At 42.3% G+C, this 14,733-nt stretch overlaps 1 protein-coding gene across 1 annotated transcript; it reads right to left on the bottom strand.

The window, feature by feature from the left end:
• Positions 1–1,011: 1,011 nt before the first annotated feature.
• On the bottom strand, positions 1,012–13,584 carry LOC131997378 (uncharacterized). The gene is made up of 3 exons (XM_059368339.1): positions 13,279–13,584; positions 1,210–1,544; positions 1,012–1,147 (listed from the first exon to the last, which is right to left on the bottom strand). Exons 1-3 carry the CDS (start codon positions 13,486–13,488, stop codon positions 1,012–1,014), a joined length of 681 nt encoding a protein of 226 aa, XP_059224322.1. The 5' UTR covers positions 13,489–13,584.
• Between the last annotated feature and the right edge of the window lie 1,149 nt (positions 13,585–14,733).

Here is a 14,733-nt window from a genome sequence, read left to right as displayed (position 1 = left end):
AATTGCGCCCTCCAAAGGCTCAAGAAGTCAAGACCCAAGATTGGTTTATATGGCAGCTATATCAGGTTATTGACCGATTTGAACCATACTTGGCGCAGTTGTTGGAAGTCATAATAAAACACCTCATGCAAAATTTCAGCCAAATCGATTAAGAATTGCGCCCTATAGAGGCTCAAGAAGTCAAGTCCCCAAATCGGTTTAAATGGCAGCTATATCAGGTTATTAACCGATTTCAACCACACTCACCACAGTTGTTGGTAGTCATAATAAAACACCTCATGCAAAATTTCATTCCAATCGGATAAGAATTGCGCCCTCTAGAGGCTCAAGAAGTCAAGACCCATGATCCGTCTATATAACAGCTATATCAGGTTATTGACCGATTTCAACCATACTCACCATAGTTATTGGTAGTCATAATAGAACACCTCATGCAAAATTTCAGCCAAATCGGTTTAGAATTGCGCCCTCCAGAGGCTCAAGAAGTCAAGACCCAAGATTGGTTTATATGGCAGCTATATCAGGTTATTGACCGATTTTAACCATACTCAGCACAGTTGTTGGAAGTCGTAATAAAACACCTCATGCAAATTAGTATACCCCCATCCTATGGTGGAGGGTATGATAAAAAGATATAAGAGAGTTAAAGAAGGCGCAGCGAAGCGGGCCCGGTTCGGCTAGTATTGATATGAAACCGTTTATAATGACCCCCCGATGAGATTTCTTCAGTTCATAAAGTCTTATTTCTGCCCCGATTTCAATGAACAACCGTGCCGAGTTTGGATAAAACGATCTCCCAATTTAAGTGTTTGAGCCCAGAAACACGCTTTTACTACCCACTTTCGTCGTTACACTGAGTTTTCCGACTGAAGGCATTGAACGCACAAAACTCGCATTTCCTATCCAGATTTACAAAATCTAGAAGAGATGCCTTAGCACTCGTACGTGTTATAGTCAAGATCAAAAGTGACACCATTTTTCCTGAAATTTGAACTGTATTTTATTTCATTTTCAACTTTCTTCTATAAACTGATCGAAAAAATTTGAACCTTTAGGGCAATCACCATAGTAACGAAAACAATCTGCACCATTGCTTCCAATTTGATAGGCCTCTTGATAGACGGGATCCAAAGTCTCTTTGCCGGGTCTGTAATCATCACAAAACTTAGTCTTTACAACAATTTGAATTGTTCGACATACACAACTTACGTTAAGATCACATTTAGAACCTCTCCAAAAACATCCATATGATGATGTACTTGAGCATTTTCACATATTGAACGCAATAGGCATGTTCTTCCAATTCCATGGGATCTCTCCATAAAATACTCAATGGCTGTATAGATGAACTCACGCGATATGTCAGGCTCCAATTGGCCAAGGTTACTTTGAGAACGAGCGTAGATATTTTCCCATTTATCCCATGGATAAAGAGGAGAATCGGGTACTTTGAATTCGCCACAATGAAAGACGATTAAACTTAAAATCGAACGCCAAGATATGGCATCACCTAGGACGATGGGAAAGACGGGACCAAAAACAATCTGCAAGTGAAACATAGAGAAAACTTTAATGAATTACTGGCATATAAGACTTATGGATATGATTGGGATCAATTGGGGAAATTGATTATACCCCATGTCTTTACTATGATGTAGGATATCATAATTTGGTGCTATAGATTGCTACAACTTCGAGTCTGTTTACCCCATTACACACGGCATATTGTTTTTGTTTTCTGGTTGACAGTAAGTTGGATGGGTTCGAAATACATCTGGCCAACATACGAGCCCTAATTTCTTTGCAGTGCAATCGCTCTAGTACACCATTACCATGGCTCTGATGTACTAGGTCTATGTGAGACACAGGTGCAGATCCAATGAATTTTCACGTTCTTGGGTATCACACCCTCTCACAGCGGTATTGTGATATATGCTCGTAGTGATGTAGTGTTCAAACACCTGGGCTCACAGGATCCAGAATTTGGCTCCCTATGGGTGAAATTCAGGATGGGAACACACATTATACATTTCCATTAATGGCTTCGATGCTCTTTCCGATTCCAAACGTGAATTTTGGAGGATATTCCGTACAGTGAAATCGTTGTCACTGATTGATTTTAATGTCTATAACTTCCCTTGGCTTTCCCATTCGGGCACACGACTCCGGAGGGCAAATACGCCGAGCTGTTTGCCGCCCAGAATGAATTGACGCAACTAGTGAATGAACCCACACACTTTCCGTTCATCGAAGGACAAGGACTCTTTACCTTTTCTTAACTTCGCATCCTGAAAAGTACGAACGAAGCAAATTTACTTGCACCTTATGGAAACTCCGATCATTACATTATTTCAGTATTTTTTTCGCATTCTACCCTTCGTGCCCCAAAGCGGAAAATTTCTTCCGTTTTTTTTAAATGGAAGCTTTGCTTCCTTGATTGCGAGGTAGATGCGGCAACTGAATCGATAGAGAAACTAATCTTAATTGTAATGGAGTTACTTATTGCAACCAAAATAATTTCGTTTAAATAAAAGGACAAAAGCTGGTTTACCCAAACATGCAGGAATGCCGTCAGATCGAAAGAGGAGGCATTGGGAAATTGGCGTTCAAATAAAAATGCCAGCAATGAATTGCTGCGCAAACACACAAGAACTTGGAGTGCCAAAGTACTTAGACGCGAAAAGTTTCTGCACGAACAGCGTCTTCGTGCCAAAGTTGTTGCTTCTCCAAGGGGAAGTAAAAGCTTCTGGTCGTTTGTGTAAAGAAGCTATCCCGACCCTCTTCAAAGGTGACCAGATATGCACTGAAATGGTTGATAAGGCTAACCTGCTGGCTGACATTTTTGCGGGAAATTCTTTCCTGCCGGAAAGCGATCAATCTTACTTACTTTTCGCTTTAATTCGCTGTGACAGAATATTTGTTCCACTAGCCGCACGTAGAATTGCGCTCCAAGCGGCTCCATCTTCTGCGCTCATTCTAAAATCTCTGACACCAAGTTTCGAGGTGTCTCTCACCACTTGATCTTTCCATCGGGCTTTTGGTCTTCCCGATTTGTATGTACCACCGTGTCTGCCTCCAAAAGACTTCTTTGCTGGAGCTTCTTCATCCATTCTGACATCATGACCTAGCCAACGCAGCCGTTGTATTTTGATGTGTGTAACTATGCTTCGTCGTCATACAGCTCGTGGTTCATACGACGCCTATATTCTCCATTAACGCAAACTGCTCCATATATTTTACGAAGAAACTTTCTCTCAAATCCTCCAGCACTACCTCATCTGCTTTCACAAGTACCCAAGCTTCGGAACCATAGAACAGCACGGGTAGTATCAGTGTTTTGTAAAGTGTAATCTATGTCTGTTGCGAGTTGGCCTTGTTTCTAAACTGCTTACTTACTCCAAAGTAGCATCTGTTTGCCAGCATTATTCTTCGCTGAATCTCAAAACTGGTGTCATTCATTTCGGTTACGGCGGTGCCGAGGTAGATAAAGTTATTGACTATCTCAAAGTTGTGGTTCGCAACATTCTCCATTTTCTTTATCTGCTCGGTTGTGCAAGGCTTTTTGGGAGTGGAAACCATCCATTTCGTCTTATCTCCATTTACTGCCAGACCCATTTTCATTGGCTCTCTTTCGATTCTTTCATAGGCTGCAGTTACTGCTACCGGTGACCGACCTATGATATCGATGTCGTCGGCATAGGGGAGTAGCATGCGTTCTCTTGTGATTAGTGTACCATATCTATTCACATCTGCATCTCGTATAATCTTCTCCAGCAGGATATTAAAGAGATCGCACGATAGGCTGTCTCCTTGTCTGAAACCTCGTTTGGTCTCAAATTGTTCAAAGACATTCTTTTCTATTCTTACTGAGGAACGTGTATCAGCAAATGTCCTCCTGCAGAGTCTTATTAATTTTTCAGGGATACCAAACTCAGACGCGACTTAACATACCTTTGAACGTAAAGGAGTATCGAAGGCGGCTTTGTAGTCAACAAAGAGATGGAAGGTGTTGATTTGTCCTTCTCGGGTCTTTACCAGGATTTGGCGCAGTGTGAATATCTGGTCCAGGGTGGATTTACCAGGTCTAAAGCCGCATTGATAGGGCCCAATTATCTCATTGACTTTAGGTTTTAATCTTTCACACAGTACGCTCGAGAGTATCATGTATGCGATGGGAAGGAGACTTATTCCTCTGTAGTTGGCACATTCCGTCTTGTCTCCTTTCTTGTGTACGGGACATAGTATGCTGAGCTTCCAATCATCGGGTATGCGTTCTTCTAGCCAAATTGCGCAGAAAAGCTGATGCATACGCCTTATCAGCATGTCGCCTCCGGTCTTAAATAGTTCAGCGGGTAACCCGTCGGCTCCTGCTGCCTTGTTGTTATTTAGTCTGGTCACTGCTACTTGGACCTCATTCTGACTAGGAGCTAAACATTCTATACCATCATCAATGTTTGGTTCTGCGGTATCCTCTTCGCTGCCAACATCGGACACTAGCAGTTGGGAAAAATGTTCTTTCCATATCCTCAGCATGTGATCTGAGTCAGTTACCAGAGTTCTTTCTTTGTCTCTGCAGGAGGATGTGCCTGCACCAAAGCCATCGGTTTGGTGTTTAATTTCTATGGTAGAATTCCCAACTTCATTCTGACTCCTGTACATCTCAATTCGCTCACACTCACGTCTTTCCATTTCCTTTTTCTTTCTGCGGAATAGACGTTTCTACTCTCTCCTTTTCTCCCGATACCTCTCCTTCATCTGGCGCGTTGCTACTGATTGCAGGGTTGCTCTATATGCCGCATTCTTGGCTTCAGTAGCATCTCGACACTCTTGGTCGTACCATGGGTTTTTTGGAGGAGGCTTTCGGTACCCAAGTATGGATTTCGGGGCATTTTCCATGGAGTGGCCAATGGTTTGCCACTGCGCCATTATACCATCGGAACAAGGAGTGCTTTCATCAAGTAGTTGGGTCAGTCGAGTGGAGTATGCCGCTGCCATTTGTAGTGTTTGCAGCTTTTCAATGTCCAGCTTCCGTGCGGTGTCAGATCGTACTTTCCTCGCCATGTTCAAACGGGTGCGAACCTTTGCTGCAACAAGGTAATGATCCGAATCTATATTCGCTCCACGGATCGATCGTACATCTAACACGCTGGATGAATGCCTTCCACCTATCGCAACGTGATCAATTTGGTTTCTCGTGTTTTGATCGGGTGACAGCCATGTGGCTTTGTGAATATTTTTGTGTTGAAATCTGGTGCTACTAACTACCATGTTTATTGCGGCGGCAAAATCTATCAGCCTCAACCCATTACTGGACGTTATCTCGTAGAGGCTAAACTTTCCGACTGTTGGACCAAAAATGTCTTCCTTCCCTATTTTCGCATTAAAATCTCCCAGAACGATTTGCGTCATATTCTCTCTCTAGGCGCTCGTAGAAAATATCCTTAGTCCGCTTGTCTTTGTCTTCCGTCGGGGCATGGGCACAAATAAGGCTGATGTTGAAGAATTTGGCTTTTATGCGGATTGTGGCTAGCCTCTCATCCACCGGAGTAAAGCTGGAGACAAGGTGTTTCAGTCTCCGACTAACCACAAATCCACAGCCAAATTCATGCCTCGTATTATGGCAGCTATAGTATAGTTCGTCACCGTTTGGTGTTGTAGTGACGTCATTCCCAGTCCATCGCACTTCCTATAAGGCGGTTATATCTGCCTTGTAATTCTCTATTACATCCGCCAGCGCGTATACTGCACCTTCTCTATAAAGAGTGCGGACACTCCAAATCATGGTCCTTTTTTCATTTGCGTGGGTCGTCAACGTTGGGGGGGGGGTCCGTTTTTACTATTCCTTTGTTTTTCGTAGTAGTTCTATGTTTTCCGGGGGCGGGGATTGCATGTATCCCTCGTTGTGGCGAGCCGCTTGCTCCAAGATCCGACGCTCGCCGCCAGCCGCTCCTAACCTGGGAACAGACGCTGACGTTGGCCATTGGTTATTTGAAGGCGCCAATAACTCGCCTTGTCATCTCGAGTATCATTGGCACTCAGTATTTAATTAAGAGCCAGTGCCACCTGACTCCTCACTGAGATTTTCCTCTCGAAAATCGCTGACTGCCCGCGGCCGCATTTGCAGCTACTCCGCATAAAAACGGAGTTTTCCACCATCCGCAACCTGTGGATGCGCCCGGTAGCTACCCGATTTACGTAGCTGAAATTTGGTACAATGCGTTATGTGAGACCTCTACACATCATTCCTGAATATGGAGATCGGACTATATTTTTATATAGGCTGTCACATACCAAAATATCCGGTTTTACGATCTTGATCTGTAAACTGTGTTTGAACCGTTGACATCCGTGCCGAGTTTGGTAAAAATCGGACTATGGTGAATATCTAAAGTTTGACCCGGCCCGAAATTACTATACTAGTCTAGTCATCCTTCCTTCATTTTATTTCACTGAAATTTGGCACAAAGTATTTTGTTTCGACTTCCAACATCCGTGTCCAGTATGCTCCGAATCGGCCAAAAATCTGATGTAGCCTCCATATAAAACGATTCCCGGTTTTGACTTCATGAGCCCCTAGCCAAATCGGTTGAACATTAAGGCGTTCAACCGATTTGGGTGAACTTTGGCACAAATACTTCTGTTATGACTTCCAACATCCGTGGCAAGTATGTTCCGAATCGGTCTATAGTAGTCCCCATATAAACCAATCTCCAGTTTCGACTTCTTGAGCCCCTAGAAGCCTCAATTTTCACCCTATTCGGTTTTAAATCGACACAAGGACTTCTGTTTCGACTTCCAACGTCAGCGCCAATAGTGCTTCGAATCGGATAAAAAAACTGATATAGCCCCGATATAAACCTATTTGGCTGACAAGTGGTACCAAGACTTCTGTTCGCACTTGTAACATGTATGCCAAGTGTAATTCGAATCGCTCTATCAACTGATATAGCCCCAATATTCAACATCCGTGCCAAGTATGATCTCAATCGGTGTATTAACTTGTATAGCTCCCATATAAACCGACCGGATTTAGCTTCTTCAGCCCTGAAAGACACAGGTTTTATCCGATTTGACTGAAATTTGGTACCTGCAGTACACCTATGCCCTCGAACACTCACGTGAAATCCCAACCATATATAAATAAATATAGACTTCGATTAAATCTACTCCTAGAAGCCTTATTTTTATACCCTCCACCATAGGATGGGGGTATACTAATTTCGTCATTCTGTTTGTAACTACTCGAAATATTCGTCTGAGACCCCATAAAGTATGTATATTCTTGATCGTCGCGACATTTTATGTCGATCTAGCCATGTCCGTCCGTCTGTCCGTCCGTCCGACCGTCTGTTCGTCCGCCCGTCCGTCTGTCTGTCGAAAGCACGCTAACTTCCGAAGAAGTAAAGCTAGCCGCTTGACATTTTGCACAAATACTTCTTATTAGCGTAGGTCGGTTGGTATTGTAAATGGGCCATATCGGTCCATGTTTTGATATAGCTGCCATATAAACCTATCTTGGGTCTTGACTTCTTGAGCCTCTAGAGGGCTCAATTCTTATCCGATTGGAATGAAATTTTGCCCGAGGTGTTTTGTTATTAAATCCAACAACTGTGCCAAATATTGTACAAATCGGTCCATAACCTTATATAGCTGCCATATAAACCGATTTTGGGTCTTGACTTCTTGAGTCTCTAAAGTGCGCAATTTTTATCCAATTGGAATGAAATTTTGCACGACGTATTTTGTTGCGACATCCAACAACTGTGCCAAGTATAGTTGAAATCGGTCCATAACCTGATATAGCTGTCATATAAACCGATCTTGGGTCTTGACTTCTTGAGTCTCTAGCGTGCTCAATTCTTATCCGATTGGAATGAAATTTTGCACGAGGTGTTTTGTTATGATATCAAACAACTGTGCCAAGTATGGTTCAAATCGGTTTATAACCTGATATAGCTGCCATATAAATTGGAAATTTGGAAATTTTGCATGCGGTGTTTTATTATGACTTCCAACAACTGTGTTGAGTATGGTTGAAATCGGTTAATAACCTGATATAGCTGCTATATAAACTGATCATGGGTCTTGACTTCTTGAGCCTCTAGAGGGCGCAATTCCTATTCGATTCGGCTGAAATTTTGCATGACGAATTTTATTCTTACTTTCAACAACTTTGTCAAATAAGATTCAAATCGGTTCATACCCTGATATAGCTGCCATATAAACCGATCTGGGATCTTGACTTCTTGAGCCTCTAGAGGTCGCAATTATCGTTCCATTTGCCTGAAATTAAGTACGACCGATCCTCTCATGACCATCAACCCGGTCTATAGCCTGGTATAGCTTCCATATAAATCGATCTCTCTATTTTACTTCTTGAGCCCCCAAAGGGCGCAATTCTTATTCGAATTGCCTGACATTTTACACAGGTCTCCAACATATAATTTAAATGTGGTCCAAACCAGACCATATCTTGATATCGCACTAATAGTAGAGCAAATCTTTTCTTTTATTTTTTTTTACCTAAGAAGAGATGCCGGGAAAAGAACTCGACAAATGCGATCCATGGTGGAGGGTATATAAGATTCGGCCCAGCCGAACTTAGCACGCTTTTACTTGTTTCCCCTAATTTGACTAAAAACTGGTACGTGCCGAACACTTGCGTCCTCCAATACTCACAACGAATTCTACCCGAATAGGTTCATAAATAGATATATGCCCCTTAAAATCCGATACCCCCATTTTAACTTTTTGAGACCTTAGAAGCCTTGATCAATATCTGATTTGATTGTTTCAAAATTATTCAAATGCAAACTAAGTTAACCAGGGTTTATTTTTGGCAGAATCCGTTGTGGTGGGTGTGCAAGATTCAGCCTGGCCAAACATAGCACGCTTTTACTTGTTACTTGTTAAACTTATTAGTATGAGTTTAGTTATATTTCGTCATTCCATGTGTAACACATCGAGATATTGTTTTAAGACCCTATCTTCTTATACATAAAAATCAATTTGTGTTGATTTGTGGGTTTGTTTGTTTGTGTGTTCCTTATAGACTCAGAAACGGCTGAACCGATTTTCTTGACATTTTCACAGATGGTGCATAATGAACCCGTGGTGAAAATAGGGTACTAAATTTTTTGATATCTGAAGGGGACAGACCCTCCCCCATACTCTTATTTTCAGAAACGCCAGATCTCGGAGATGGGAAGAGCGGTTTAAGCGGAACTTTTGTGTGTTCTTACATAGTGCCCTAAAAATAAAATTTTGGTATCCAAATTTCGGATGGGTTACCTAGGGGGCCGCCCCACCCTAAAACCTACCAAACATATATTTGGACCAATCACTACAATATAGGACTCAAATGAAACATACTTTAGATAAGAAAACGTATCTGATATCCAATTGTCGGACCAAGTGTTAGGGGGACCACCCCCAACCCGAAAACACCCCTAAATCGGACATACTTACCGACCCTGGAAATATGGGACTCAAATGAAAGGTATTTGCGCGTAGAATACGAATCTAATATCCAAATGTGGGACCACGTTTCTGGGGGTCCACCCCTTCCCCAAAACACCCCCAAACAGGACTTATTTACTCACCATGAGAATATGGGGCTTAAATCAAAGGTATTTAAGTGTAGAATTAGAATCTGATATCCAAATATGGGACAAAGTGTTTAAGGGGCCGCCTCTCCCCAAAAACCTCCCCCAAAGGGGACAAATTTGCGACCATTGCAATATGGGGCTCAAATGAAAGGTATTTGGGAGTAAAGCACGAATTTGATATCAATATTCGGGAAAAGTGTCAATAGGGCCACCCCACCCCCACAACACCACCCAACCCCCAAAACACCCCTAAATCGGACATATTCCGATCATGGCAATATTGGACTCAAATGAAAGGTATTTGCGAGTAGAATACGAATTTGATACCCAAATGTGGGACCACGTTTCTGGGGGTCCACCCCTTCTCCAAAACACCCCCAAACAGGACTTATTTACTCACCATGAGAATATGGGGCTTAAATCAAAGGTATTTAGGTGTAGAATTAGAATCTGATATACAAATACGAGACCAAGTTTTTGGGGGGCCGCCTCTCCCCAAAAACCTCCCCCAATGGGGACATATTACGACATGGGGCTCAAATGAAAGGTCTTTGGGAGTAAAGCACGAAACCGATATCAATATTCGGGAAAAGTGTCTATGGGGCCACCCCACCCCCACAACACCACCCAACCCCCAAAACACCCCTAAATCGGACATATACCGATCATGGCAATATTGGACTCAAATGAAAGGTATTTGCGAGTAGAATACGAATATGATATCCAAATGTGGGAACACGTTTCTGGGGGGTGGACCCCTTCCCCAAAACACCCCCCAAACAGGACTTATTTTCTGACCATGCGAATATGGGTCTTAAATAAAAGGTATTTGAGTGTAGAATTAGAATCTGATATCCATATATGGGACCAAGTGTTTGGGGGCCGCCTCTCCCCAAAAACCTCTCCCAAAGGGGACAAATTTACGACCATAGCCATATGGGGCTCAAATGAAAGGTCTTTGGGAGTAATGCGCGTAGAACACCAATCCGATATATATTTTCAAGTCCTACTCACTGAGTGGCCGCCCATCCTCCAAAACACCCCCCCAACCGGTCATGTTTGCCGACTATGGAAATATGAGGCTCAAATTTAAGGTATTTGCGAGTAGACCACGTATCTGATATTAACATAAGGGACCAACTGTCTAGGGGAGGTCCCACCACCATTACAACCCCCAAATATGACGTATTTGCTCACCAAGACAATTTGGGTCTTAAAGAGAGTGGAACTAAATATTCATAGTTTTTAGGGCCAATACCCCAAACCGGACATATTTGCTGACTTTTGCAATAAGAAGTTTAAATGAGATTAGAAAATCAATTTGATATCCAATTTTGAGGTAAATGACAATATAGAGTTCAAAAAAATGATGTATAGATATATGAGAATAGAGCACGGGCTTAGTGTTTGGGGGACGACCCCAATCCCAAAACACCCCTAAATCGGGCATATTTACCGACCATGTCAATGTGGAGCTTAAATGGAAGGTATTGGGCGGTAGAGCAAGAATTGATACCCACTTTCGGCACCAGTAATCTGGGGGTCTACCCCTTTCTCAATTTGATATCCAATTTTGAGGCAAATGGAAATTTGGGGTTCAAACAAATGATATATAGATACATTAGAATAGAGCACGGGATTAGTGTTTGGGGAACACCCCTAAATCGGGCATATTTACCGACCATGTCAATGTGGAGCTTAAATGGAAGGTATTGGACGGTAGAGCAAGAATTGATACCCACTTTCGGCACCAATTATCTTGGGTTCTACCCCTTTCCCAAAATACCCCACAAACAGCAATTTTTTACTGGCCATCGCAATATTGGGGCTCAAATGGAAGGTATTTGAGATTAGAAAACGAATTTGATAACCTATTTTGGGGCCATGTGTTTGGGGGACGCCTCATCCTGTAAACTCCCCTAAACCAATGACAATATGGGGTTTAAATAAATTTTGTTTGGAAGAAGAGCGCGATGCTGATATTATATGCTATTTTCGTAGCATGGTATTTCACTTAAAGCGTGATAAAGAAGGTTACTATATGACCTTGTGAATTTTACCATATTGAAATCTGGGTCTGCTTACTAGCACATGAGTAGAATTGGCAACAATTTGCATTGTTTTGCGCAGTGTATTCTGCATCCCATTCCAATATCCATTTTCGACTCATCTGTAAAGTAAAAAAATTTCCAATCTGTATTCGCGGCATCCCATTCCAATATCCATCTTCGACTCATCTGTAAAATATTGGGTTGCCCAAAAAGTAATTGCGGATTTTTCATATAGTCGGCGTTGACAAATTTTTTCACAGCTTGTGACTCTGCAATTGCATTCTTTCTTCTGTCAGCTGCTTTAGAAAAAAAGCGTAAAAAAAGTATATATGATTAAAGTTCATTCTAAGTTTTATTAAAAATGCGTTTACTTTCTTTTAAAAAATCCGCAACTATTTTTTGGGCAACCCGATAATAAAATTTCCAATCTGTATTCGCGGCTCCACAAAGTAGTTACCAGCACAAGATGGTAAATATCCATATTGTCAGTTAGGTACACAGTCTACAGGGGGGCCATAGCCCCATCGAGTATAATGACGGTCATGAACGTTACAACAATCTGGACAGCGTCCCCTTGGCGAATTCTCTGGTGGTTAGGTCGAATGGTTGAATCCTTAACAACAAAGACCTGGCAGCAGTAGTATTAATAGCGTCACTTATAAATTAAAACACCACCGTATTCGCCCCTTTCTAGATCCTGAAAATGAAAAATGTACTGCATCACACGCCACACGGCATGACATCCGTATATTAGAACTGATCACTCCATCGACGAGTATAACCAGTGCATTCATCCCATTCGCTACTTAACTCAAATATTCCCGAAACTAGTGGAGATATCCTACACCGCAAGCGGAATTTTTTGAATTTTTGAGCATAATGCTCAAAGGCAAAAAATGAATTTTGAAAATCGGACCACAAATGAAGCTTTGCCAGTCCAAACAATTTTTCGAAATGCCAAGGTGTCCAACTTTAAGGCTCTGCCAAGAGGCGCATGGAACTCCTAGAGACTTGAAATCTTGCCAACACCTTAGCTCTAACCATTTCATAGAATTTCAAAGAGATATTTCTACCCGTTCTCACACGGCATATTTTTTAATAGTTTTTTTTTCGGTTTTCTCCCACTGTGCGTTATTAGAAAGGCCTCAATCGGTTTATAACCTGATATAGCTGTCACGTACACCGAGCTTCAGGTTAAACATAATAAGCCTTAGTTACCAACCGATTTGACTGAAATTGCCCCCTAGTTAACTTCCTCTCTAGCCTCTAGAGGGCGCAATGTGGTTGACCTTTTCTATTAGTCATGACGAGTACGATCTCTACCGGCCCTTAACTTGATGTACGTCCTATATATTTGAAAAAGTCATTTCAATAACATGTCAAATGCCATTCTTGCTGGAGGCTATATAAGATAAGGCCCGGCCGAACTTGATGCGCTTTAACTGGTTGTTATTGTATTCAAGTTTCAAATTAATTAATTTGAAGATTTCAAAATAAATTAATTTATATATTTTGTTTATTGGCATCTATTGAGTCCTTATGTTTGCATAAACCACTGGGATTATTTTCACTAGCTGCAGCACACATCAATTTAATGCGAAGGATCAACATTTACTTACCTTAGCAATGCCACCATTCTGGAAAATTAATCCACGCTTTTGGCGATGTTGTGTAAAGTCGCTTAAATTGTGACCAACGTAACCGTTGCTGCCGTCACCGTCACCGTCACCGTCACTGCCACTGCCACCACTTAAACCACCAAACACCGATGATGTGACATAGAGCAACAACGTTAGAATGACAATAAGCAGCCCCCTAACCAATGACATTTGAACACCTATTTAGATATGTAAGTCGCAAAGACCACACCAGCGCGGCGTGCGAACACGAATACAGTAAATGGCACAAACAAAGAACGACTTGGAAGGGTGTCGGACCCGAACTGATTAAGTTATTAACATTGACTGGTAGTGACAGCCAACAAATTGGATCTGGCTTAAACACAGAACACAGAACGCAGAGCGACCACAGTTGCCGCATTCACACGCATTCATAGCTTAACAAAGAACACAAACACATCCAATAAAGTATTTAAGTAGACTTTACAGTGGGTCGCGGAGAAGGCTGGGGCCGCAGAATAGGCCTTATACATTCGATGTTTTGAGCCAGATGCTTGTGTGCTACTGAAGAACAGGTATTCTCAAAGACTTGGTATATCCAGTCATTGCATTTGTATTACCTCCATAGCGCAGTGGCGATAGACCCAGCACAGCCTAACAAACAGGGACCCGGGGACGGACCCATCACCGTCTTCACGATTCGGAAGATTAGGATAGGTAAAGATCCTAATATTGAAACTTTAGGCAGCGCAGCAACAGGAATCCCAATACAGCCTAACGAACAGGGCGCCGACGATTATACCATGACCTTCTGCCCAGAAGCCCATTTACTTAAGATTTGGAAGACTAAAATAGGCAAAGATCCTAGTATTGAAACATCAGGCACTACAGGGAATGGAAACTCAATGCAGCCTAACGAACAGGGACCCTTCGATGAAACCATTACCGACTTTATAAAGATTCGGAAGACTAGGATAGGCAAAGCACCCAATGCGATGACATCAGGCAGCGCAGTGACAGGAAATTCCATGCAGTCTAAAGAACAGGGAGCAGACGATGAGATCATTACGTACTCCCAAGATACCCATCTACTGGGGGACCAATGATTGAGGAAATCCAGATAGACCTCCACCGGAACGAGACTGCTATACACGCTCTGATGGAGAAAATCAGCAAGGGCAAGATTCATATTGCCTTAATTGAGGAGCCATGGACAACCCGGAACAAAGTTTCAGGACTGAACCATATAAACTATCAGTTATTCTATGCAAACGCTGGTACTCGGCCGAGGACCTGCGTTATTTGTCATACAAATTTGAATTACATATTTTCGTCGGATGCAACAGTGGTGAGACAGAGAGACGGTAGAGCATACCTGGCATGACTTTATCTGCGTATCGACTCTCCTACACCGCCACCCTCGTCAGAACTGCAACGGCTGGTGAGTAAAGCAAA

This window comes from Stomoxys calcitrans, chromosome 1, assembly GCF_963082655.1.
Source record: "Stomoxys calcitrans chromosome 1, idStoCalc2.1, whole genome shotgun sequence".
In the NCBI taxonomy this organism is placed as follows: Eukaryota; Metazoa; Arthropoda; class Insecta; order Diptera; family Muscidae; genus Stomoxys; species Stomoxys calcitrans.
The sequence above is the reverse complement of the archived record's forward strand: the minus strand, read 5'-3'. Positions and strand labels throughout refer to the sequence as shown.

Coding starts and splice junctions, on each gene's coding strand:
- LOC131997378 (XM_059368339.1), bottom strand. CDS start 13,488: ATGTCATTGGTTAGGGGGCTGCTTATTGTCATTCTAACGTTGTTGCTC. Junction 1,545..13,278: donor AGAATGGTGGCATTGCTAAG/GTAAGTAAATGT, acceptor TTTCACTTGCAG/ATTGTTTTTGGTCCCGTCTT. Junction 1,148..1,209: donor GTTCTAAATGTGATCTTAAC/GTAAGTTGTGTA, acceptor TGATGATTACAG/ACCCGGCAAAGAGACTTTGG.